The sequence below is a fragment of the Corvus hawaiiensis genome, chromosome 13, assembly GCF_020740725.1.
Source record: "Corvus hawaiiensis isolate bCorHaw1 chromosome 13, bCorHaw1.pri.cur, whole genome shotgun sequence".
Lineage (NCBI taxonomy): Eukaryota > Metazoa > Chordata > Aves > Passeriformes > Corvidae > Corvus > Corvus hawaiiensis.
In genome coordinates, this window is record NC_063225.1 from 14,389,913 (window position 1) to 14,415,072 (window position 25,160).

At 42.0% G+C, this 25,160-nt stretch overlaps 1 protein-coding gene across 1 annotated transcript in view; it reads right to left on the minus strand.

Annotated features, from left to right (window-relative positions):
- The window catches only part of MYO1E (myosin IE), a 77,872-nt gene extending 53,766 nt beyond the window's left edge, over positions 1-24,106 (minus strand). The window contains 2 exon segments of the mRNA XM_048317670.1: positions 23,779-23,845; positions 23,847-24,106. Of these exon segments, the coding sequence (XP_048173627.1) occupies positions 23,779-23,845; positions 23,847-24,106 (327 nt within the window).
- Between the last annotated feature and the right edge of the window lie 1,054 nt (positions 24,107-25,160).

Genomic DNA, 25,160 nt, shown 5'->3' on the forward strand with positions numbered 1-25,160 from the left:
CCTGAGGGAAGAATCTCAGAGCAGTGTGACTCAAAGGCTGCACATGTGGGACCAGCACCTCAGCACGCGCTGGAGCAGGGAGAATGTGGATGCTGGGGTTCCTGCCACTGTGCTGGTGCCAGTGGAAAATTTCAGAGAAGGTAAAACCCCTGCCACATTACAAAAATACCATCCCAGCCATGTCCTGTTCTAGCTGATGTCAACACTCACTGCCCTGCCCCATCTCCCAGCTTTTGGAATCTCAGGCTTTAGCACCAAGCTGTAGACCATCAGGCCACAATCATCGCAGTGAATTCCTTTCTGCTCCGTCACTGCCCTCTTTGTATGGCTGCAGCTGTTCCTTTTCCCCTTCTCCTGACCCTTTCGTTCACGGTAAATGAAGACATTTGTTTCCTTATCAGACTGATACTTCGAGACATTACCCTGAGAGTTTAAGGTGAAAGTCTGCCCCCGGCAGTATCTCCAGCTGACAATCCTGTGACTGAGGGTTTTACTGGGAAACGCCTGGTTACTCCTGGAGCCTCCAGTGACAATTCTGGGACGGCTGTTCCCATCAGCAGGCTAAACGCCGTCGATTCTGCAGTTCCCCGAGGTATCTGGCAACAGCAGTTTAGTGGCTGCTCAGCCCAGACTCCCCACGCATCCCTTCCCTGTACCACAATGCTCTGTTTCCACAAAATAGAGTGGGGCAATACAATATCAAGGAAAGAAAAATAATTATTTTAGCCTTATTCTTTAGCTGCAGGTTTTGCTTTTTTTAAAATCTACGCAGGATACAAAATTAAGAGTACGGCAATATTTCTGAATTATTCAGCATTTAAATTGTTAACTCAACAAGCCAACACTGAAGGATGAAAGGATAAATACATTTTTGCAAGTATTAAAAGGTGGAGAAATCACTTTAGAATTTGTAATATTTCCACGGAATAAAATAGCTCCTTTAAAAACACCATTGTAGCTGAAGAGTACTAGTTACATCATTTACACTGTCTGCATCTACCAAATCCACTTCCGTTAATGTCACAGCACCTTCAAACGACTGAAAAATCTCATTCCCATTAACAAACGTTTACATAATCAATTCAATGCTTAACTATAAGCAGGAAGATACTGTAACTCCAAAAGAAACACTTTGTTGTATTTTTAGTTACACTTCTCAACAAAATTACTGAACATCTCCATTTTGTTGGGTATATTTGTTCTCACCAATTATTAATGGATTGTAAGAATACAACAGGTTGGGTAGATCACAGACCTTATTTTAATACTGCTTTTAACCAAGAATATCAAGCAAGATGTTTTTATGCCAAGAGTTTGATCTACTTGAATAACAGTATGTAGCAATTCCACAAAAATTGAGACTAATTTCTAAAATAAGCATTAGCTAAATCATCTCCCTGAATTACAACTAAATTTAAAATAATTTCAAAAAATTTCCACTGAGTCTCTTCCAATTTGGTTTTTTTTTTATTTTTTTCCATTTAAAGACAGCCATTCTATGAACTTATTTACAAATCAGAGGGAATATAGATCTTTTTTTCCAAGCAGAGACTGTCATGTAGTCACATGCCTGTGGCAGTTCAGGCTAAAGAAAAACGCTCTTTATTGCAACAGGCATGATGAAACTACAAAAGCTGCAACACAGCAGAAAACTGTGGCCAAGACTGGTTTTTCAATAGCATATACCAAAAAGCACCTTTGTGCTGACATCACAAAACTCTATTAGTGCAACACGCTGCTCAGAGTTATAACATTTAACTGTTCTGATACCAAAAAAAGATATACAGTCAACTGCTCATTTCTTAACCTGGGCATTAGTGGTCATTGGTTTCAAGTTCACCCATTTTTGAGGTATTTGCTTTGATCTTCCCTCCTGTATGCATAGTTCCAGTTGGGGTAAGTGGGGCAGTACAAGACAATCACTGCTCTTCGTACCAGGGTGGAGCCTGTGATAAAGAGCTTATCTGCCGCAGAGCTGCTTGCAGAATTCCAATGTATTCTGTTAGGTTTACAAGGGATTTTCCCACGTAGATGGCTTCATGAATGTCTAGTTTCATGTTTGATTAGAGCTGGGTAATCTTTCTTGGACTGTGCTCAGATGTAGGGCTCATGGGAGTATGTTTCTGTACAGGTCACTGTACTGGTGGGGGGTCTACCTGGACAAGGAGAGCTCCAGGAAGCACAGTCCAGTGGCGCCGGACAGCTGTGGCACTGGGAGGTGGGATGTGCACGGATGAGCTGAAAGGGCTTTTCCTGCTCTCTCAGGAGTCTTCCCCACAGACCAATACCCCATTGCAGAGGAGCTGTTAACTCCTCTCACTGGCGACAGTGGCTGGAGGAGTGTGTTCAGGGGGTCAGGAGGAACTCCACACTGGGGGAGGTTCTGATGCAAAAATTGCTTTCTGTGTTTATTTTAATTTCACAGAGTGCTAAGTAAAGGGAGAAAAAGCTCCAGGACTGCAGCAGCTTCCTGTTTCCCTCTGGCAGCACTGACTGGGAGCAGCAGGGAAAGGCTCAGGGAGTGGTGCTCACTCACCTACAGCAGAGCCCACACCTGGGTGGTAACACGCGTGTGGCTCAACACGAGTCCTTTTTATGAGCTGTCATGTTTTGATACTTGTGCAAAATTCAGATTTTACTTCAGACACTGTGGGAAATAAGACTATTTGATATGTTGACTAAACCTTTAACTCTTTAAAAGAATCCAACTTTAATATTTATTTCAGTGTATTCAGATAGAAACATTTCTTTGGTTAATTATTACATAAATACAAACAAGAATTTGTTTGAGCATTCAATCTCAGGAATAAGTTACACATCTTTCCTATGGACCAAATTTACAAGTTCACTTCAACTCCCAAAAAGTTAATCAAAAACCAACAGGAAGCAAAAATCTTGGGACAAGCAGTAAACACCAGACCCAACAAATCTCACGCACTGTGCAGAAGACTCAAGCAGATACTAATCCACGTTCTCAGCTGCACATTCATGTCGGGGTCCCTCCCCCGCCATGCGGCGCTGGCAGAGGGGCCCTGAGGGCACAGACACGGGGTTTCCCTGCCCCTGCTCAGCCTCGTTCCCATTGGTTGGTTTGTGTTCCCTGCGCGGGCAGAAGGACCCTTGGTCCCGTGACTGGAACAGTTCCTCGGCAGAGCTCCGGCCATGCGGCTGGAGAAATAAACATCTCTGAAACATCTAGCAAGAATCCGTCCATATATATTTTTTCCACGGGCCTCGTTGTCTGATACACGTGTTGCAGTATCACCACTGTAACACATTCACCTCTGTCAGGAGGCAACCTCATGCACAGCTTCATTCATCCTTTGTCAGGGCTTTGTTTTTACTTAACTAATAATTACATTATGCCAGGGCAAGCAGGTCCCACTGAGTGTCTAATGTCCATAACAGATTCTCAAAACCAGATTATCTTCCACATGCACATTATTCATAAAGCTAATATTTGTCATTTCACTTGTTTTCTAAAGCAGCTTTGACTATCCAGTCCAGGGCAGCTTTAAGAAGAAATACATTAAAAACCCAGCATGCAGTTATTCTATACAACACTCCAGTTGTATAGAGTAACTGGCTTATTGTCATTTAGTGAATATGCTAGTTTACATCACTTGCTTTTATTACAGTAACTTTCAAGTCCTTATGACAAGAATGCTGTTCTTTGAATGTTTTTTTGATTAACCCAGCCCGCTTAAGATTTCATACAGTTGTCTAATCTTCCTCTAAAATCCCATGCTTCAAATTATTTACTCTAATTTGTATTAAGCTTGTATCCTGGCTCTGTAGATTTTCCTATTTCCATAATAATTCACAAGTCACCCAAGAAAATTAAACTAAAAATTAATATACATGATCTCCTCTAGCTCACTGCATTCTGTCTGTGAAGCTGATCTCTCAGAAAAGTGGAAGCATAGATACACATTGGAAATATGAAGCGTTCATTCCACTTTAGTGAACATCATGGTTATTAATGGAAATATATAAAAAGTGTCTGGCCCAGCATTTTTTAATAGAAACATCAACAGCTAGGAAACCAGGCCTTCACGGTTATTATCTGCACTGTGTATTACCAATGCATGTGTATGATCTCTGCATGCCCAGGATTCTTCTTTTCTTAACTCTGGGCAGAAGTTCACTTAATAGCTACAGTGATAATTCCTATTAGTCTATGAAAGGGGTTTTAACACAGAAACAGGTATTTCCCATCAATTTTTTTAAAGTATGTGAGACTGTTTAATGTAAATATTTAGAATTCAAATTATTACTGAACCAAGAAAGCTAACTGAAAATTAATTTGGACATCTAGCTATTTTCATAACTCTAGGCTTTTACCAGATGTGTGAACAAACACACTATTTGCAAGCTACCCTTCTTCCTCGGTTTGCTATGAGAAACGGATGCTACCAGGACATGCATCAGATTCAGTCTCAAAGATGTTGTATAGGCATAATTACACCCTGAGCACAGATGCCAGCCAAAGAAACTGTTTCACAAAACCTGTAACTTTATCACCGACTTGGCAGTATTATGCAAAAGACCAAATTTAAATGTCTTTTAGACCTTGCAACTCAGCATCAGCATCATAAATATACATAAGATTCCAACTATTTCTGTTAAAGGGGAAACCAAGTAAAAAGCCAAGTGTCAGCTTTGAGGAGAAACTGCTTCAGACCACCACAGATTAATACCCTAGTTTTATTTAAAAGAACCTCTGTACTGGTGCAGTGTGATGCTGCATTTTCTTTTCCCTTTAATTTCCCATTTCTATGTCTTTAGCAAAATGCTATACTTCATAATGAAAACCCAGAACAGGTGAAATTCAAGCTAAATCACAAGGTTTCAAAACTGGGGTAATTGAGAAAAACAATTTAAGTCTCAGGTGCTGAACTGTGGCTGAAGACTTTGGCTTGCAGCGCTTTGACACGAACCCACATTAAACTTAAATGCTTGTGATATACTTTGCTTTCAACTTCTGGACTCATTCAATTTCAGACCTCTGATTCAAACCCACATGAACTGAAATAATAATGAATTAAAATATAAACTAAAATCAGCTGAACTACTTTTTCATCTAAGCATAATATTCTGATTCAGACAAGACAACCATTAAGTGAATACTGTCTCATTCCCTCCACCCCAAACAACCTGGACATGAACAGATGCTCAGATTATCAAAATCCTTTAACTTTTGGCGGCTGCAATTCAGACTGGTGAAGCCTATAGAGCAGCTTTATCTTTTTCTACATTCCATGTTACATGCAAGGTTTGTGTTTCTTTAAAAATAAAGTTCTGGCTTACAAATTTGCACTCAAGTAGCTTTTTCTAAGCTTACATGACAACTTGATAAACAACATAGTCTTTTTGACCCCATCAGGACCACAGGAGCAGCTCAAAGTCTTTCTACCATACTATAAATGCTGCCTTTGGCTCCATCTTGCCTAACAGAAATACAATTTAAAGTGAAGTGCTAAAAATGCAACTCAAATGCAATACCTGTAGCTGTGCCTTTAGGCTGTACCAGGTAAGGGTGCAATATTGCCACACAGCCCTAGCTGAGCACCATGGCTGTGAGCGAGGCACACAGGTGGACACACATATTCCATTAACAGGTACCCACTGCAGTTCAACTTCACCTCATTTCTAATTACTCTGCAGTGGATTCTCGTTAGCTTTGACAAATCCCTCCAATACAGCTTCTTTCCAAACTAGTTCCTTTGCTTTCCTCACATCTGACCCAGAAACACTGAGGCACCCCTAAGTTAGAATGAGAACCAAAAGGAAAAAAAAGTGTTGGGAGCATTCCAAGAGCAATACCAAAACCAACTTCTTAAAAAATACTGACACTTTTCTACAGGCTTCCCCAATGCTGACTAAGGGCTCAACATGCTGTATTAGCATTTGGATAATCCCAAACCTGCAGACACACTTCCAGGGTTTTTACTGTAGTTGCAGAAAGGGACCAAGAGTTTCATTCAGTTTTCAAGTTGTCCGAGATCAATCTCTTTTTGTGCTACTACACAGGTGCCTGGGTTTGTCCCTTTTACCTGTGAGCACTGTTCATTCCTGTCTCAGCTGGCCTTTGGTTTCTGAAGCAGTGGGAATGCAGGGCTCAGGGGTTCCCAAACATGACCCACAAAAGGCAGCTCCCTGACTTGGATTCAGGCATCCCTCACAAAGCAGCACTGAGGCTCAGCAGAGTACCAGTCTTTACATAAACATAGCTAAGATTTTGCCAAATGTAAATTAACCAGAGGATAATTCTGAATAAAGGAATGTGGTAAAGTCTTTTTTTAAAAAATTGCTTGAGGTTCTTTGGGACATAAACAGTGTAAAAACAAAGTTCATCAGTAATTATTCAACACCTAAAATACTGAAACTCATTGAGGCTTTCAAAACCAAAATTTTTCTAATTATGAACACACAATTAAAAAAGAACAAAGGATCACAAAATATCCATGTATCTGTAATAACTTGCTGTTTTTATTTACACCTAGTAAGGTTTTGTTGAAAAGAAAACCATTTGCTTCTGCAAAAAGTATTTAGGCCAACTATGAGAGTTTGTCCCTGCAGGACTGCATGGAAAGACAATTTTGAGGCAGTCTGTTTTTAAAGATAGTGTCCTATTTTAAAAATAAATTTAAAAAAAAAAAAAGGATACAATCCATATATCTTAAGTTTTCCTCCTTGTCTGGACATTTCAGATGACTAAGAAACCCTACATTACAGATTCTATCTAATCTGTCCCACCGAAATGAAGGACAATTTGTCCCACTCCTTATAGAGCTGGATCTTCAAATATCCTCCAAGGTAACTTTGCACAAACACAGACAAAAGAGTATCAACAAAACTAAGTCAAATAAGACCAAATCCAACAAGACCAGAGTAACTCATTACACAGACTTTTTTTTTTTTTAAACAAGCAAGGTATGAAGGCTGCTAGCAACTAAACCAATCTGCAAACCTTTGCTATGTTGCCATTGAGAACACAATTTTTAGTATTTCAAATTCACTCCTCGTTATTACACCCAAACTAATGAAAGCTATCAGAATCACCTATGTTAAGGAAAACCTCCGGGTTTTCTCTTCACATTTTTTCAAAATAAAAAAGAACACAGCAGCAGGAACTGTTCTTTAGTAAAATTTCTAAATTGTTTAAAAGCAATACAAAATGCCCCTACTGTAGGTCCTGCTGCATTTAAATGTAGAAACGTAACCCAAAGCCTGCCTGCACAGGAATGCCTCGTCTAGTTTGACTTTTCAATAGGTAGATGAATAACCCCATTTCATAGTTTCCTACTAAGTTTTTATATGCAGTACTGTAAGACCTTATTCTGATATTTCAGATGGCTACTGATTTCATTTCAATTACTGCTTACTGAAAGACTGGTTTTAAAACACAGTATTTTCTCACATCAGTGAAGCATTCAGAAGCAGCTGCAGACCAAGAGTGAAGTTAGGCAAAAGCTCACGGTTCACAGCCACGTCATCTCCTACTACTTCAATCCTGCCAAGTGTAGCACTACTGCTGGTAAGTAGGGCCCACCCATCCACCCCACCAAGGTCACCTGAGGACACCAGGCCCTATAGGACTTCAAGCATATGCTGGAAAAGGGAGTAAAGGCACAAGGCATGGAATGCTTTAGCCCTTTCAGCAAATCAGGTGGGATTTGAAGCTCTGAGGCTGGTCATTTAGCAACACAGGTTTGGGAGTCTCACTCCCATTCTCTAAACCTCTGCTAAAGCCATAGAATCATAGACTATCCTGAGTTAGAAGGGATCCACAAACGTCCAACTCCTGGCCCTGTAGAGGACATCCTCAAGAGTCCCACCATGTGCCTGAGTGTTGACCAAACTCTTCTGGAACTCTGTCAGGCTGGTGCTGTGACTACTGCCCTGGGGAGCCTGTTCCAGTGCCCAACCACCCTCTGGGTGAAGAACCTTTCCCTAGTGTCCAAACTAGGCCACCCCTGACCCATCTTCAGGGCATTCCCTCAAGCCCTGTCACTGGTCACAACAGCAAAGAGATCAGCATCTGCCCCTCCTCTTCCCCTCACGAGGAAGCTGTACCTGCAATGAGGTCTCCCCTCAGCCTCTTCCAGCTTGAACAGACCAAGTGCCCTCAGCCGCTCCTCACACGGCTTCCCCTCACCCTCTTCATGCCCTCCTTTGGAGGCTCTCTAACGGCTCAGTATTGTGGTGCCCAGAACTGCCCCCAGCAATCAAGGTAAGGCAGCCCCAATGCAGAGCAGAGCAGGAAAATCGCTGCACTGCCCAGCTGGCAACGCTGTGCCTGATGCCCCCCAGGACACACCTGGCCCTTGTAGCTGCCAGGCACTGCTGACTCATGTTCAACTCGCCATCAACCAGGACCCCAGGTCTCTTTTTCCATGGTGCTGCTCTCCAGCCTCTCATTCTCCAGTTTGTACATACAACCAGGGTAATTACTACACTTCAAATGAACCTGAGCACGTAAGCGAGAAAAGCTTGTTTGCTACAAAACACGCACAGTTCTATGTATCATATAGTGAAAAAATACATCACACATTGGGCATAGGATCTTCAACCATCCCAGCCGTCTGCCTGTGCCTTTTTCTTTCCTCTACAAAACGTTAATTTGAACAACTATGTTATGCAGCTCCGCATGTCTCATCCAGTTAATGAAAGCATCTCTTAAAAATCTGTAGATTAAAGAATCAGACTATTAGATATGCATACTCCTTGTGCAATGTCTGACTGCCAGAATCATTTTGTTTCTGCTGAAACACAGTAAGAGGAACAGGAGGCAGCCTGCAGCTATCTTGATTTGCAGTTTGCTCCTGTCAAATCTCAGTGTTAAGCAAGGGTTGATTTGCATAGCACTTGCATGGGAGAGCATCAGGTAAAGCTCAGATTTCTAGACAACAGTAGTAATTTAGCCATGGATAAGTCAGTAATTGCCAGTTTAGCAGAAGTGCTACCAAAAGGGACAAAACCCTGCAAATAAAGTGTCAGAAGTTTTGGTTATTTGTGGTGGAAAAAGGTGCCATGGAATATTTAGCAAGTAAAAGTTGAGTCCAGATGTAAAGCAGCTGTATTGCTTCTAGACAGTGTTGACAGCAGGTTCAAAAATGCTCTGCATTTAAAATCATTTGGCAACAGCTAGCATGACAGAAAGGCTTTCCTGTAGCTTCTAACACACACTTGTGCTCTGTGGTATACAGGCAATACCTAACACCAGCTATTCCATGGATTCCTACTAGAGATTTATCCTCAGGGATGTTCTGCCTATTTAGTGCTAATGCAGCAATTATTTATATATCTTATTGCACTTTGAAAAATTCTCCAATACTCCACAGCAGTAGCTGTAAGGACTACTACAAAGATAAAAAATTATTTGTAATCTACTGCTAATATCACATGTTTCATATACAGACATTTAAGCAGTAACAGGACTTATTCACATAACCAGGTTCATGAATTACAAATGTCCATCTGTACATTTTCATCTCCATGACCTTATTTCGAAGTACAAAACAGAACTTCTTTGCCTTTATACAACACGTTTCATTGCAAGTTTCCCTATAGTACATACTGCCATGGAAATCTGCACTTTAAAAAGGACCAGAAAAATGATCCAATGTTTACATACACCATTGCCTGAGCAAGCCTAAATCTGTTCAGAACTACTAGTAAAAGCATAACTTAGACATCACATTATTATAGATAACATTTAAGGGATAAACCCCCAAAATCATCCCAAAAGCCTGTAATGAAGTGGAGCATGTCCTTTGGCATTTGCAGCTGAAGACAAAAGACGACTGCAAAGGCTTGCTGGGAGTTAAAGATGTAGAAGGGAAGGCATGAGGAAGGCAACTGTAGAAGGTGAGAGCTAAGACCAAAGTCTGGCCAAGTATTTCAAAGCCACATGATCTGTGCCAAGGAGGACAAAGACACATTTCCTATACAAGGTTAGAATCAGAGAAGGTGTCAGACTTAACCAATTCCATCAGCAATATTAAAGGCTTATAAACAGATGGAAAGAGCACTATTAAGGTAGAGCTGAAGGAGCAGAACTTCACATGGAAATTGGAAGCAGCTTGCCTGGACTAGACTAGGCTCCCACCATCTTGCCAGCCCAGACCATTCCACCATTCCCTTTTAGATTTATTTCCCTTATTCTCTTTCCTGTTTGAGAAAGTCCTGTCACTCAGCCTACTGTGGACCAAGTCACATTTCCCTCACAGAGGGCACAATGTAGTTTGCATGTATCATCTGTCAAAACCAGCAGAGCATTCCAGCCCTCTCTCACACTAGAGATAATTTAGGCTCCTAGGAGAGCTCCACAATACAGTCCATGGCAGCTGTTAGGACATGCCTCAGATATATTCCCCACTCCGTCCTTAATAAAATGGCACCAGAACAAAACATCCAGAGAGTGATCACAAAGGCTCTGCACAGCTTTGGTACTTCGGGAGGTTCTCCCACACTGTCACACTAGAGACTGGAAGACAGAACAGGAGTAAGGGGGCAAAATTGTATGTTTTACTACAGCTATAGTAGCAAATGAACAGAACAACAACAAAGTACTCTCCCCACCTGCCAGTTCTAATACTTAAAATGTCCTGACCTGCCCTGACTTAAAACACCACTTTAAAAAAAGCTAGTTAGTTTTAGTTCTTAAATATATTCCGAAGTCTTCAAAAATACTACGAAAGAAAAGTAAGAGCCTAGGCATCTCATTGAGGTGTCATGCAAAAAAAAAGTAGGTTGTTCATTTAAATGAGGTTGACTTCTACGCCCCTGAAGAGTTTCAATTGGTCAAGTACAATTGCAAAACAAGCCCTAAAAGGACATAATTAGCTACAGAATGTAGTTTCATTGTTCACGGTATCCTGTTACCAGCTTGAACGTAATTTTAGCTACTAAATTTGAGCATCTTTGTTTTAGTAATCAGATGATATTAATTTCCCCTTTGTTTTTTTCTTTTCCTGTTTGTACACCTGCACTCTCAACGAGCAAACAGCAACAGGATTAGTATTTTATAGCTGGCCTACTACTCCACACCTGTAAAGAGAAGGATGATAAAATATTTTCAAAGGCTTGGAGGAAAAAAAACCAATCCAAAACAAACACCATAACCTTGACTTCTAACTTTAAGGTCTAAGTGTAGTCACCAGGTAAAAACAACCTTGAAATAAAAATGTACATTCTTCCAATATACTGTCTGCTTCAGATGTAAAATTAACAACCATAGCTACCTCACCACAGGTAGTTAACATCACAATTACTGACTCTCCACCTACATATTTTTAAGTACAGACTAGGAAGAACTCCCCAGCATCTTAAGTGTTTCTAGAACAGTAGAAGTTAATACTGGTATTTTTGATTGAAGTCTCCCTCCCATACTAAGTTAAGAGCTATTTAACCATTTTTGAGTATCAGAGACCCAGTACAAATCACAATAGGTGGGTTACGGTCAAACTGACAGGACAAGTTTTTCTTGCTTTGTCCCTCCCAGCCCCAGGCTGGACTCCAGCCACACTCAGAAAAGCTCCCTCCCCCAGAGGTGCAGGGTAAAGCCTGTTGACTGTTTCATTTTAAATGTATTCCAGTCTAAGAACAGACCCACAGATGGGACAAGTCAAGTGAAAAAGTCACCTAATGGCCTCAGGTGCAAAAGCACCTCAGCCTGCTGTATCATTAAGAAATTATCTGAACAAAAGAAAACCTGATTTCAGTAGGTAAACACTCTCGAGGTGTGTCAGACTAAATAGCTCTTCATGACTAATTCATTAATCGTGGTAACAACATGCTTCTTCATTACATTCAAACTACCACCTTCAGACATCCATCAGAACATCCTCAGTGATGTATGAAGTACCTGCCTATACTCTAAGGGTACAGGCTGTGCTGTCAGTACAGCCCAAACAGACTTGCTTCAGCACTTGTCAGCTTTCACACCGTTAAGCCTTGTTTCAGAATAAACAGGTCTTAAATTCCTCTACCCAAAAGAGACACTCAGGTCTGGGGAAAAAAAAAAATTAATTGTTCAAGTCTATAAACTTATCCAATGACACTGAAACAGGGATTTAAAACTCTGTATAGTGTTCCGCCTTTCTGGATGGATTTCAGACATTCCTTTCTTATTCAGAACTGGAAGTTTTTAGTTCTGTCAATACTGTATCCATAAAGGATTAATTTTAGGCATTCTGACACATGCAGCTGAACTTACTTACTCTCAGTTTAAGTAGAGATTTCAATAATTAATAACAAGAAAAGGTCAATCTCAGGACTACTAAAATAATGATTAATTTCTGCAGTCCTTAGTTTGTCTTTTTACAGGTGAATTGCATGACAGCAGGTAAGATAGCCTGCTATTCCAGCAGGAAGTAGTGCCTACATTGTCAGTGATTACAGTGCTTTTCTGAAATATATTGTATTTGCTTCTTTCCCAATACGGCTTTAATAGAGACCATTTAAGAAAGCAGATTTAGGGCTTGGGGTTCCCTCTTCACCCCTAAATCTGTAGAGAAGACATAAGCCCTTCCCAGTAAAGGTCTCAGGAAAAATACCAAGAAGAAAGTTAGGAGATGCAAGTGAGTTGATGTTCTAAATATTGTTTCCTTTTCCACAGTTAGACTTGAGTGTTCATTTCACTAAATGTACTTAGTAACACTAATTCCACCTCTTTATAAGACAAAATACACCACTACTAACGTGTAGACCAATGGAAGCTCCACTGGAGATCAAGGATTTGTAACCACGTAAATACAAGCTCTTAGTATTCTGAAGAGTCAGAGTCAGGCCCACTTATCTTAAGGGACCCCACCAGTGACACCAACCATCACTGTAACTCCAGACAGAAAACTCCAATGTGTACACCTGCAAAGGAAATGGACCCCTGTGACTCTGCCAAGATTAAGCCATGGTCGGAGGCAGGTTAAATTGTCCAGGAACACTGTATCACCCCTTTCTTTTAGTGAGGGATGTCCATTCTGTCTAGAACAATACCAAATATGGGAATAAGTAGCCACTGTCCTGCTTCCTCTCAAGCACTCCTAGAATGTACCAAGAATAAAAACACAAAGTAAACTACAGGAAGAAACCACTGCTGGTCATGAACTTATTCTGCATATTGAGATCAGGTCTCTGTGGACTGGGTGTGCTGGTATTTCAGGCATTAAGAACCTTGGAACCAGAATTCCTATTACCACTAGAAAAGCTTTAACAAACAGTACTCATGGGAACAGCATTAAGACTCCTGGAGCAGTCAGCTGGGTAGCTAACACTGGAACTGGCAAACCAGGTACTCCTTTCAATATTAAAACTGCCAGTTACCAACAGTCCTATCTATGTGAAATAATTAATCCGTTCTCTCTGTGCTACTGAAGTGCAACCACTTTATAGCCTCATAAGAGGCTCACACACTTCATTACATATTCCTGAGACTGAGGTCAAAGTCACCAGAGGCTGTAGTAAGCCCTGCAGAGAACACATATTCTGAGTGTTTGAAGGCAGCTTCAAGCTAGAACAGATTAACCTCCTTTATTGTATATTCTTTTTTTTAACCACAACAGAAGACATTTCAGTTTTATCAAATATAAGTTTTGCTGACCACATACCAGAAGATATGCTGATTTTTTATTTAAAGCAAGTATCAAACTGGGCAAATCCTTATTTTCTCCAATACACTGAATCTAGTCCTTTATTGCCATTCAGATATAGATCACAGAATGCAGAGAGACAAGACTGACAGTTATATACAAATATCTAAGCTGCTTAAGAAACCAGGCTCAGTTGTTAGAAACAGTACTCAGCATTATCTCGAGTTTCACATACTGGACACTCAGGTATTGTCAAGTCCTCTTTCACTTGTAGGTACACTTCTGACCTGGCTTGCTCTGCTGAAGACCTATCCCTGCTTTCCTTCTCATCTGAAAATGGTTCATGCTCCAAACTCTGTGGTTGCAACTGAATGCTGAGACAAGAAACAACTAAAGCACAGCAAAACAGCAAATGCAGTGGCCTCTCCTACAATGAAGTCATTCTCCCCACTCCCAACTCTGCTTCAAATGGAGCTCAAGTTTTCGCTCATTAAAGGCCAGACCTCAGCTCAGACCTCCACAGGCATACACACAGCCATAACTGGATCTCCATTTGTTATAAAACATTCCAGTTCATTTTTTCCCCATGTCAAGTCTAATTCTTAAAAAAACATAACAAATAGCACAGTTTGTAGAAGTTACTCCAACTTCTATTTGCTGGCAGTCTCTTCCTATAACCGGAATCACCAACATGGGCCCTGGGTTCTGACAGGGCTCTGAACCACTGTTCCTGCCAGGACTTTGCCCTCAGCCATTGGCAAGTACTGGCCACCAAACATGCCCTTAAGGGTTGCTGAGTCCCATCCTTAGCTGGGAGAGCCCACAGCAGCACTGTGTGCCAATGCCACCCCTTGCCTGTGCACCCACCAAAGGTGGCAGCAGACAGCTGTGATTCTGAACTCCCAGCTACCCAGGAAAACACAGGAAGAGAAGCTTTGCAAAACCAACAGCAGAGCAAATAATGGCCAACAGTCTGGGTACAGCTCAGGACAGAATTATGCATTTTTAGCTCCTTTGCAATAGATTTCTCAGCAGATTTATGCTGCTCCTCTATAGCAGGAGGCTGATGCTACCCCCTCCACCAGGGCCAATCAATTCCAAAAAGGCAACTTACTTCAGTCTACTCAAGTCCTGCAGGATACACAAAAAACAGCCAGGATCCCCTCAAAAACTGAACACATCCAAATTGCCCTACTCTGAGAAGCTATTTTTGAAAGACCAGAAGGTTTTTGTAGGAATCTTTGGTTTGCTGAATCTAGCAATTACTAACCAATATAGCAGATGCCAGTGCATACTTAAATTTGAGGGGAGGCACTGAAAAAGGCTTTGGAGACTACCAACAACACTGCATTGAGTCGTGGAAACATGACTGTGAGGCACAGTTTTTAAGCAGAGAAAATAAATCTAGCTGAAGTAATTCTGCTCTTAGTGGATGCACTATATTTTAATTGGCAAAGTCAAATATTTGTTTTCTTGGATTCAGGCAATTCAGAATTCAGGAACTAATCAAGTTTACATGGGAAGTGGGATATTTCATGGTACAGAAGCCATATGTAAAAAAATCACGCATAGTAATATATCAGTTTTCATAGTATCCAAATTTTTAATTCAAATTATTGTAGGAAAGATATCCAAAGTTTAAGGAGTAGTGTATGAACTTAACTTGCTCTCATACAAACTGCACTATCAAGAATCAACAAAAAATATAAAATTAAGTATGATACAAGGGTCTAATGTAACTGTGGATTCCCATGACTAATTATTTTTTCCGATATTAGACGATTGCATCCTATCACTGACTCCTTCAAAAACATGATCTACATTTAGCTAGACAGCAGAAATAATTACGCAAAAATCCTTGTTTCATTTGCCTTACCAGAAGATACCACAGAATTATCTACTAATTCAGACTATGTAGACAGCCTGTACCTCTGTGCTCTGAAAGCAAGAACGGGTGGGTTTGTAGCTTTACATCCTTTCTGGAATGAATCTAATCACATTTTTAATTCTCCATTTAATCTAAGTATATCTGTAGTATAAGTATGACTGTTTTCAATTACTGTTATAAATACTTATGCACATTTCTCTTTCTTTAGGTATGTACTGAATACAGGCAGGGATTAGTACAGGAGAACAAATTCTTTCACAATTAATTAAGAGACAAATCAAATGCTTCTCAAATACTGAAAGAAAAAACAAATACTTAAACTTAGAAGTATGCACTTGCTTTTGAGTCCCATGAAATGGCCTTTAAGATTAGGTTTAGCGAAAGTTCTCTTTCAATATGCCTCAAGAACACTGCTTCCATTTAGCAAAGGAAGTATTTTCCAGTTCAAATATCAAAATACCTGCAACAAGCTAGTCCAAAATCCAAGTGATCAGGTGGTGACCATGCTAGTGTGTGCCAGAAGCACAACAGCTCAAAGATGTTTAGAATACCTAGGTAAACTTTCGTCCTCAGAATGTTCCTACTACAGAGCAATAGTACTTCCACAGCAGATGAGCTATCAAAGAGTCCAGGGCTCACAACCCTAGGGACTCCAAATGTGTTGGCAGCATTAAACACACTTTGCATCTGTGCACTTCATTACAAAGTTGGGAAGAACATAGGGTTGCAAGTTATTGCAAAAGCAAATTTGGAAGCACTTAAGCATTTGTGCAGACTTGTATCCTTCAAGGCAGGAAAAGAAACCAAAACAAAACAAGATGAGACAAGTTCTTGACTACCACTTGGCACTGCAAATATATTACTAACAAGAAGTTCCAACTTCCATCTTTCTGTATTTCTGCTATTAGCAATATCCAACACAAAGCATAAGAAAAGACATCAATCACTGCAAAAGATAACAGTGCGCATTGGTAAGCTGCATAGAATTTAAAGCCTCACAAATATTGTGGAATGTCAAACTGAAAACAGAAGACTGTCCTAGGGTGCAAGATCAAACATCAGGCAGCATATTTTATAAGACACAAGCAGGAAAGACTTTAAAGCTGTTGAAAACATTTTCCTTGTTTTATAGAGGGTATCAGGCTGCATTGTTCAGACTTGAATATGACTTCAACACTTAAATTAGACAAGGCTGACCAAGAAGTGGTTACAGACTCAGGCTCAGCTGATGACAGTGATTCAGTGAGTGGTTCTGAGCTGGCAAGGAAAAAAAAAACCCACACTTCCTGTACAGGGACAAGTGCAGCAAGTCACTGCGAGACTGCTAATCCTGCTTGAAGGATGCCAACAAAAACCTCTCATTTAGACTTCAGATTGCCGAAAAAAGGCAAGAAAATAGCTTCTAGAAGCACATGCTTTTGCCTATTTACATTCCCTTTTTTTGAAGGAGTCTAAAGAAAAACATCTATCATCACTCCATCCCAAAGCCACTGCACTGTTCCCCGACGGCCAGAAGTGGCTTTCACCAGACACTTCTGGCAGCTGAAAAAATCAGACATGACAGGATAGCAGAGCACCAGACCTATTTTATAATCCTTTGGACACTTCCAGGACAGTGTCGATCATGAAGCATGCTCAAGATCTGCTAACATCCGGCTTTAACTTTCAAGTTCACATTTAGGAAGTTATGTTAATAGGTAAGTCTTCGTGCTTTAAAAGCACCCTGTAAGTAGGCTTCCCAATAAGCATCACTTCTGATAGCTCTGACTCACACTCCAATTGCCAACACTGCTTTCCTTGTCAGTTCTCACATTTGTTTTGTTTAAAAAAGTATTTTCACTTTCAACTAAAAAAAATTAAATTCAGAATTTGATAAAAACACACTTCATAATTTATGAACCCAATCCACAAATGGTTTTAGTATCAACCAAATGCTGCTGTGTCTTTGGAAAAAAAAACCCTTACCCATACCCTTCTTCCTAGGCTGTTTACATTAAATTATCTTGGGTTTAGATGTATTGCTTGTGTAGAAGACATCATCAAACCCCAAAGCCATTTACACATTCATATGAAGTATATTTAACAGAAGAGGTAGAAAGGTGAGGTTCAGTGTGGGGAAAAGCTGTAGACTAAGATACCTTTTCCTATCACAGCAGTGACTTAGTCAAGCAGACAGAATGGATCCCATGCACTGCTAGGACTTGACTGCACACCTGGTGTCCCCAGGGGGTATTCACAGTTTTAAAGATGTGAGGGAGGAAAGCAGTAGGTGGAGGATGGGAAAGCTAGAAGATGAGTATGAGTCAGGAGAGGAATGACAACCGTACTTCCTGGGCAGGACAGTAATTGGCATCTCAGGAACGTGGGGAAGGCAGCAGGAGATGGGAAAGACTGAACCGAGCCCAGGAAGGTCTGACCAAAATAAGCTCCTCACACCCAAGCTGTCACAGGAGCACCACGGGAGGCTGAGATTGAGGTGAATGCCTAAACAAGTCCTCAGAGACACCTCTCAGTTCTCATCTTAACAAAGGGAGAAAATTCTTGTTTACTTCCTGCCATATTTCTCTGATATTTACAAATACTTTTACAGCCATAGTAGAAATAATAAAAGCCAAATAACACACTACAGCTACCTAGAGTTCTTTGACTACAGCAGTTCCAAAGGTTAGCAGGCACCCCATACACCTGGACTACTTCCCCATACACATGCAGTACAAAAACCCACTTCCAGCAGAGTCGATAAGAATGCTGGTCATTTGCTAGTGACCAGCATCAACCAGAAAAGCTCCTTGGCAGACCACAGCTAGTGAGGAAGTAAATGGCCTCCAACAGACGAGAAAATGTATGAGAGAACCCTTACACGATTTTCCCTAAAACGTTTAGCCTTTTACGCTGGGGTAAACCTTTGCTGCTCATATCCATGGTAAGAGTTTAGATAGTACAACGCGGCTTAATTCAAAGAGCTAACAGTAACGCTAGCCAACCCTTTCTTACCAAAGCCTACGCCCGGATTTCTGTGCTTGCAGAGGAACTGAAATATTTTCCAAATCCTTATTTTTGTAGCACACACATATACACACACACTCCTCCCAGTTCCAAAAGCTTCAATTTTACTGCTTCTAGTTTTGCACAGTTAATTCCCAGAACAAAACCCTTGTTAATTAGGTGCAAAATCCCTTTCTAATACAGTTCTTAATGCCTTTCAGTAGCCACACACCACCTAGATCTGGAATGCAGCTTCCTAAAAAAAGCAGACTGAGGTGTTGCATTATAAGAGTGTTTTAGGAAACTGAAAAGGAAAGCACGTGAATTTGTCGTTTATAAGCCATTTATTGTGGCAATAACGAGAAACAAAGGGTAAGCAAAAATCTGACAACTTGCACGCCAATCCCAGGCTGGTCTCCATCAGCAGAACTACAATGATCTGCGTCAGAACTCTTCAGGTAACTACAGGAAACTCACTCCCAGGGTTAGCCTGGTAAAGTAAGAGCAAGAAGCCAAGGTGGAAAGACCACCTCTTATCTTTTTGCTCCCTTCCTCATCACATGCAGCAACTAAGTTAGGCTTTTTTAATATTAAGGATTCTTCTGTAACTCTGAAGATGTTTATTTACATGTTCTATACATTAGTATCATTAATGGATACATGCATACTATATTAGAATACAAATCCAAACATGCAGGTATTTAATATTCCTTATGCTGAAATAACCAAAACCTTTATTCTTTACGATATACCTTGGATAGAGCAGTGCATGACCATTTAAATCAATGACACTTTTAGACTTAACTCCTACAACTGAAAAGAGAATATACTGGTATTTATGAAGTCAATTTTATATTACAAAAGGTGATAATAACAGTTCTCTAAAGAGATGTACAACTTTTTAAGCAAGGTAACATACTTTCCATGTTAAGATGGGAACATTACTAAGATTTTACTGAAAACTCATAAAAGCTTAACATTCCATGTGCTAACTATGACAAAACTCATTTTAACTTCACCCATGCCACATATGCAGCAATGCTTTAAGAATAAGGCACGGAGACTGGTGAATGTTATTCCTTTAAGGTAAGAAAAAGTGGTTGCAAATAGTTTAGTTAAACTACTAATAGCGTTGCTACCCCATCTTTCACAATAAATTAGTTATGTATGTAGAACATATCTGGAAGGCAAAAGAGGTGATGAGAAAAATGCTTAAGATATAAGAAATACACAATCACATGTTCAGTTTTCAGCTGCAAAAGTTGCACTTGGGTAACATTCTGCATATATTAGTGTCTTCTAAAAAAGTGCTCTAACAAACACAATATATCCATAAATCATTCTAGAGACCTAAACAAAGACAAGCATGCACACAATGCAAGCCTAAAAAAACACATCAAGTATGAATCACTAGCTTTACTACTTAACATGCTGCTGTGTTTTAGTATATTTTATACATCAGCCAGAAAGAAACATCAGATAGCTGGAAGATTTTTCCATTAATGCACCTCTAGACATAACGTAAAGCACATGCTGTTACCCTCCCTAGTATTCCACATTTGGCAGAGAGCAAGGTTTGAGCTTAGGCTACTGTCTGCAACACCAGACAGAAAAGCACCCTTCAAATACAGAAGCATCACTGTCTTGCTTGTGACTTCCCTGCAGAAAAAAAAGACTTAATATAAGCTCCCAGGTTCCATCTCACATTCACTATTTCAGGACCAAATCCTAAAGGCCAGCAAGTCCCCTCAGGCTAATCCAGTCTTTCATTTCTGCAGATTTTCATAGGCACTACATGGAATCAAGACATCTCAGCTTCTTTGGACTGGGCTATAAATATCTGCCCTCTTCTGATGTCAAATTGCTATAAAAAAGTTCCTCTTTAAAAGTCAGCCTTCCGTCTTTGCTGAAGAGGTGGAAACAAGAAGACAGCAAGTATGCCCAGATAAAATGCACAAACTGAATGCAGTGTTACAGAAAATTGCTCAGCATTGAAATACTGGTTAAAGGTAACAGAGAAACACACTGGGTTTTTTAACATAAGCGTATTAGACAATCCTGCCTTGCTCGACAATTTGTGAGCTAATCTAGATACTGCTGATCTTGTCTTCTCTTGGGAGCTTTCCCTTCTCACTCTGCCCAACAAATTGGTACAAAACTTCAGTAAAAGTACTCTGGAACAGAGATTATGCAAAATCAGTCAAAGTTGGTCACTACTGGGTTGTTGTTGGGGGGAGCATTTATTTGATTTTGTGGTTGGCTTTTTTCCTAAATATAGTAGCAGCTTATGCCTTAGAAAATATTTGCTGACTGACATTCAAAGTTTTATCCTTAGAAGAGTCAAAGCCAGCTGACAGTACTCAGAGGAACAATCTTTCCCTGAAGACTAAAGAGCTACTTTAAACTAAAGGTCCAAGATAATTTTTGTAATGTGGTACAGATTCTCTATCCAATTCAAGATCCTCCAATGCATCTCCATGAACTACCCCATGACATGAAGGTTCAAACGCACAGTATAACAGCATAAAGTTCAGCTGACCATATGCTTCCCTTTCAAGCAAGTTCCAGCTTAGTTTCATCATGAGGTTTCCTGCACATTATGGATAGAGTCCTTCACTGGAGTGGGACTACTTGGCACTGATATAATACCCAGTTTTTGAAGGCTTACAAACTGCAGCTAAGATGTTAGAGGCTTTAAGGATTTTTTAATTTTGAATTTAAAACATTGAAATACAAAGTTAACAAAATGGATGCATTTCAAGAGAAAAATTTCAAGTTGCCAGATGTTCCTTAGACTTGTTAGCTTTACTACAGTTTTGCCCTGCTGTTGCTTATTCCCACCTTGTACTGCCACGTACAGCCATGAAACAGCTCACCCATTCCATGCTAGCAGATCTCCTCCTGAAACCACACTGTTAACTTGACATAGATATTGATCTGGATTAAAAATAAACCAGCAAAAAGGAACAGACATATTGCTAAGTGCACAGAGCTTTGCAGGGTGAGCTGGGCGGGGCAGTGCACCACGGCAGGGACTGGAGAAGGCACCAGTGACAGACCAGTGGCACCGGTATCTGTTCTGCTGTATCAGATGGCCCAAGAAGCACCAACAGCACCTGATGTCAGTGGCAACTCAGCACCCTGCACTGGGGACCCTGTCAGAACAGGAAAGGGTCACTCTGAGGTTTACAGTGAAGAAGAAACGGCAGAAAAGACTCAATTTAGAAAACACAAAACACTTCCAACATTCATCTTCTTTCACTCTCCAGACATCAAAACTGTTAAGACAAAAATAAGGAGAATACTGCGAGGTTTTTATACAGCACAGAGAAGGAGTATAAAGTTTCAGGATATTAGTAGCATGATTCATGTTCATCAGCAGTCATTTTAAGTACTGCCAGGCAATCCTTCTGCCAACTAAGTTACAAAATACTACCTTCTAATGACTATCAAACAATTGTTTAGGCATAATTATTTGAAAAAGCAGCACTTTCAAAAACATTCTTTTCTGGTTTTATTGTAGTAATTACTTACCAATAATCTAAAAATATTAAATAATTCATAACCTAATTCATATTAGTTTGAGCTATCACAGTGAAAAACTACTTCAATATCAAATTAAAAGCTGGAGGATAATTGTCTGAATACATCCCTAAAAAGTGTATCTTGTGGAAGAAAGTAATTCTCTTATTTTGATAAAGTAAATCTCACAGAGTATATTGCCAGTTAGTTATATGTATTTACAAAAAGTACTTTGATTAAAACCTTTCATTAAAAAGGAATTAATGGAGGCCACAGCAGAGCAACTAACAGACTAATCTCAAAGTATTACTGGTAACAGGCAGACATCTCTGAAGCACCTGCACCAAAGACTTCCAATCCCATTTAACACGTCAGCAGTCTAAGCAATGACCCAGCCAAGGAGCCCATATGTGCCACAGGTGTCTGTGACATAGCAGGTACTTGAGGGGCAAAGGTTAAGGCTAACGAGTTGATCTGAATCACCTGGTGAAACAATCAGCCCCCAGGGAACATAAGTACCTATCTTATTCAAAGCTCCTTACCAAAAACAGGTTTATGAGAGCTAGTTGATACTATCATGCCTGACTTCAAGAAAAGTTTTAGCTTCCTAACTTCTGCGATGCTTTATTTAAAGCAAAGACTTGTGCTCCACATAGATGTAACGAGGTGCAACTGTACTTGACTCAGGAAGTCAAAGCAGAGGCAATGACAGTAAGAAAGGCATCCTTGAAAAGGTATTGGGAGTTAAGTTCTGAATACACAAGAACTAGGCTGGTCAGTCTTTAAAATCCAACCTTAGTTAAGCTTTAGCAGAAATACTGCAAAAGTTTTTCAAGTATCTTAACACTCAGATCTTCAGTACTCTACTTTAAAACAGTTTTAAATAAATTACTTGTTTAAAAGTTACGGATTTTAGCCTAGTTTATTACCCCACAGGATTTTTCACAACTTGTTCTCAGTTCCTGTGTAACAGGTAGACATAATCGTTACTTGGATTACTTCAGGATGAAAGCTATTATCAATCATCAGGAGGCATTACTAAAGACAAACCAGGTTCACCCGCCGAACCTCAATCTTCCCTCAGTCTAGCACTGAGGTGTTTTCCTGACATCGCGTCCCCTCATCACACCAGCAGGGCACAGCCCCAGCAGTGGCGGTGCCCGAGCTCCCGGGTTCGGGAGCCGCCTCTGCGGCACACCTGAGTGCTCCCGCCGCCGGGGAAGGGACCGGAGTGACACCGGCACTCGGCTCGGCGGGAGCACCGGGCACCGTGAGGCGGGGGTGCGGCTCTACCCGCCGAGACCCCTCCCGCCAGCGCCCTCTGACCCAGAGAGGCGTCACCTGTTGTTCAACCACGCCGTGGCGTTTCCCGGCCACAGGACTGTTCCCACCCGAGGACACCAACATCCGAAACCTCTTCAGATCCCAAGCGGCGGGAGAGAGCGGGAGACGCGGCTCGTGCTCCACAGGCGGCGCCGGCTCTGCCCGCGCCCCGCGATGGGACGGGCGGGCTCGGGACACGACTAAGGGAACCGACTCCGGTCTGCAGGGCCGGCAGCCGCTGGCCCCCGGCAAGTGCCTGGCACGGCCCGGCTTCCCACAGGCCGGCGCTGTTACACAACCGCTCCCCGGCTGGGAGCGGGACACGGAGCGATGCCACGGCCCCTTCCCGGCACTGCGCGAGGAGACGCGACAGCCGCACTCCCGCCGCCGCCCCGCGGGCCCCGGCCCCGGCCCCGCCACAGCTGCCCCGGCCCCGCTCGGCCCCTTGCCGAGCTCCCCGCTCACCATCGCTGCTCCTCGGCGCTGCGCTGCCCGACGGCTCTGCCCAGACACGCCGGCGCCCCGGGACGGAGGGACGGGCGGGCGGAGGAGAGGGGAGGGGGCAGCGGCTCCGCCCTCCCCGCGCGCGCAGCTCCCGGCCGGGCGGGGCCGGGGCGGGGCCGGAGACGGCGAACGGTGTGGGGCAGGGGCCGGAGCCGAACGGCGCGGGAGGGGGACCGGAGGGGACCAGCGCCGCGGGGCTCGGGCTTGGGCTGCCCCGCGCGGGCGATGTGTCCATAAATGGAGAACTCGCCGTAGCGCAGCCAATGGCCGCGCTCCGCCGGGACGTCATTCCCTGAGGGAATCCCGGCGCGCGCGGCCCGCGAGCTCCGGCCTAGAGCGCGGGCGGCCGCTGCTCCTGGCGCACCCCGCGATAAGCACCCGCCGCACAGCGCTGACAGCCCTTAAGCCAACGGGGGCGGCCGTGCCCCCGCAAGCGTGCTGCGTGTGCTGCCCTCCTCCCGCGTACCCACAGAACTAAAGTGCTGCTAATCCCTGGAAACACTGGAAAGTACGACGCATCTTGTCACCAGGTGGATGCTGAAACAAGTCCTACAGGCATCTCACAGATGCGAAACAACCCAGGTGCCTGCAGGGAACCGGCATCTGCTCCACGTTGCTCAGCTCGTTCTGACCAGAACACAACCAGTACAACTTCCAGGGACTGCGCTTTCTACGCGATCAAATCGGTAAACCCGCCTGAAGCTGACTACTGCAGTCCTGTTAACAAACGTTTCACCTCAGGCTTGAAGCCGTAGTGTTGGCTCTAATGGATGTCTAACTCCAGAGTTCTAAGCCAGAATATAAATAAAATGGAAACAACATCATGTAACAATCATAACAACAGCCAGACCCCGAGTCATATGTTGATACTGCTTCCAAACCACTTTGAAAACCACTCCCAGTGGGTACAGATCCTGATTTTCATCAATAGTTTGTACTGGGATTTCGTTTATTTCTGATTAAAAAGAAGTGCAATTATTGGAAAAAATAGGGAGCAGTTTGTACATATATATGTATTCGATTTTAATTGTTTTTATGAACAAAATGAAGACTCGTATCCACACTGATTTAGAGATTAGGCATAAGCAGATTCTCTTCTGGCTTTTTGGAGGAGAGCACTGCTCTGGCTGCTCTGAGCCAGGTGCTGGTTCTGCAGCCAGATCTGCCAGTGCAGAAGGACAGTGCTGTTCAGCATGTGGCTTTGTCCTTATGGATCTGGCTGCAGGACAGGTGTGATGGGGTGCAGAATTAAACACATGGCTGATCAAGTGTTACAAACTCAAACCACCCTGACGTGCACAATACAGAAATGGGACAAAACTTCAACTCTTTATCTGCCGCCT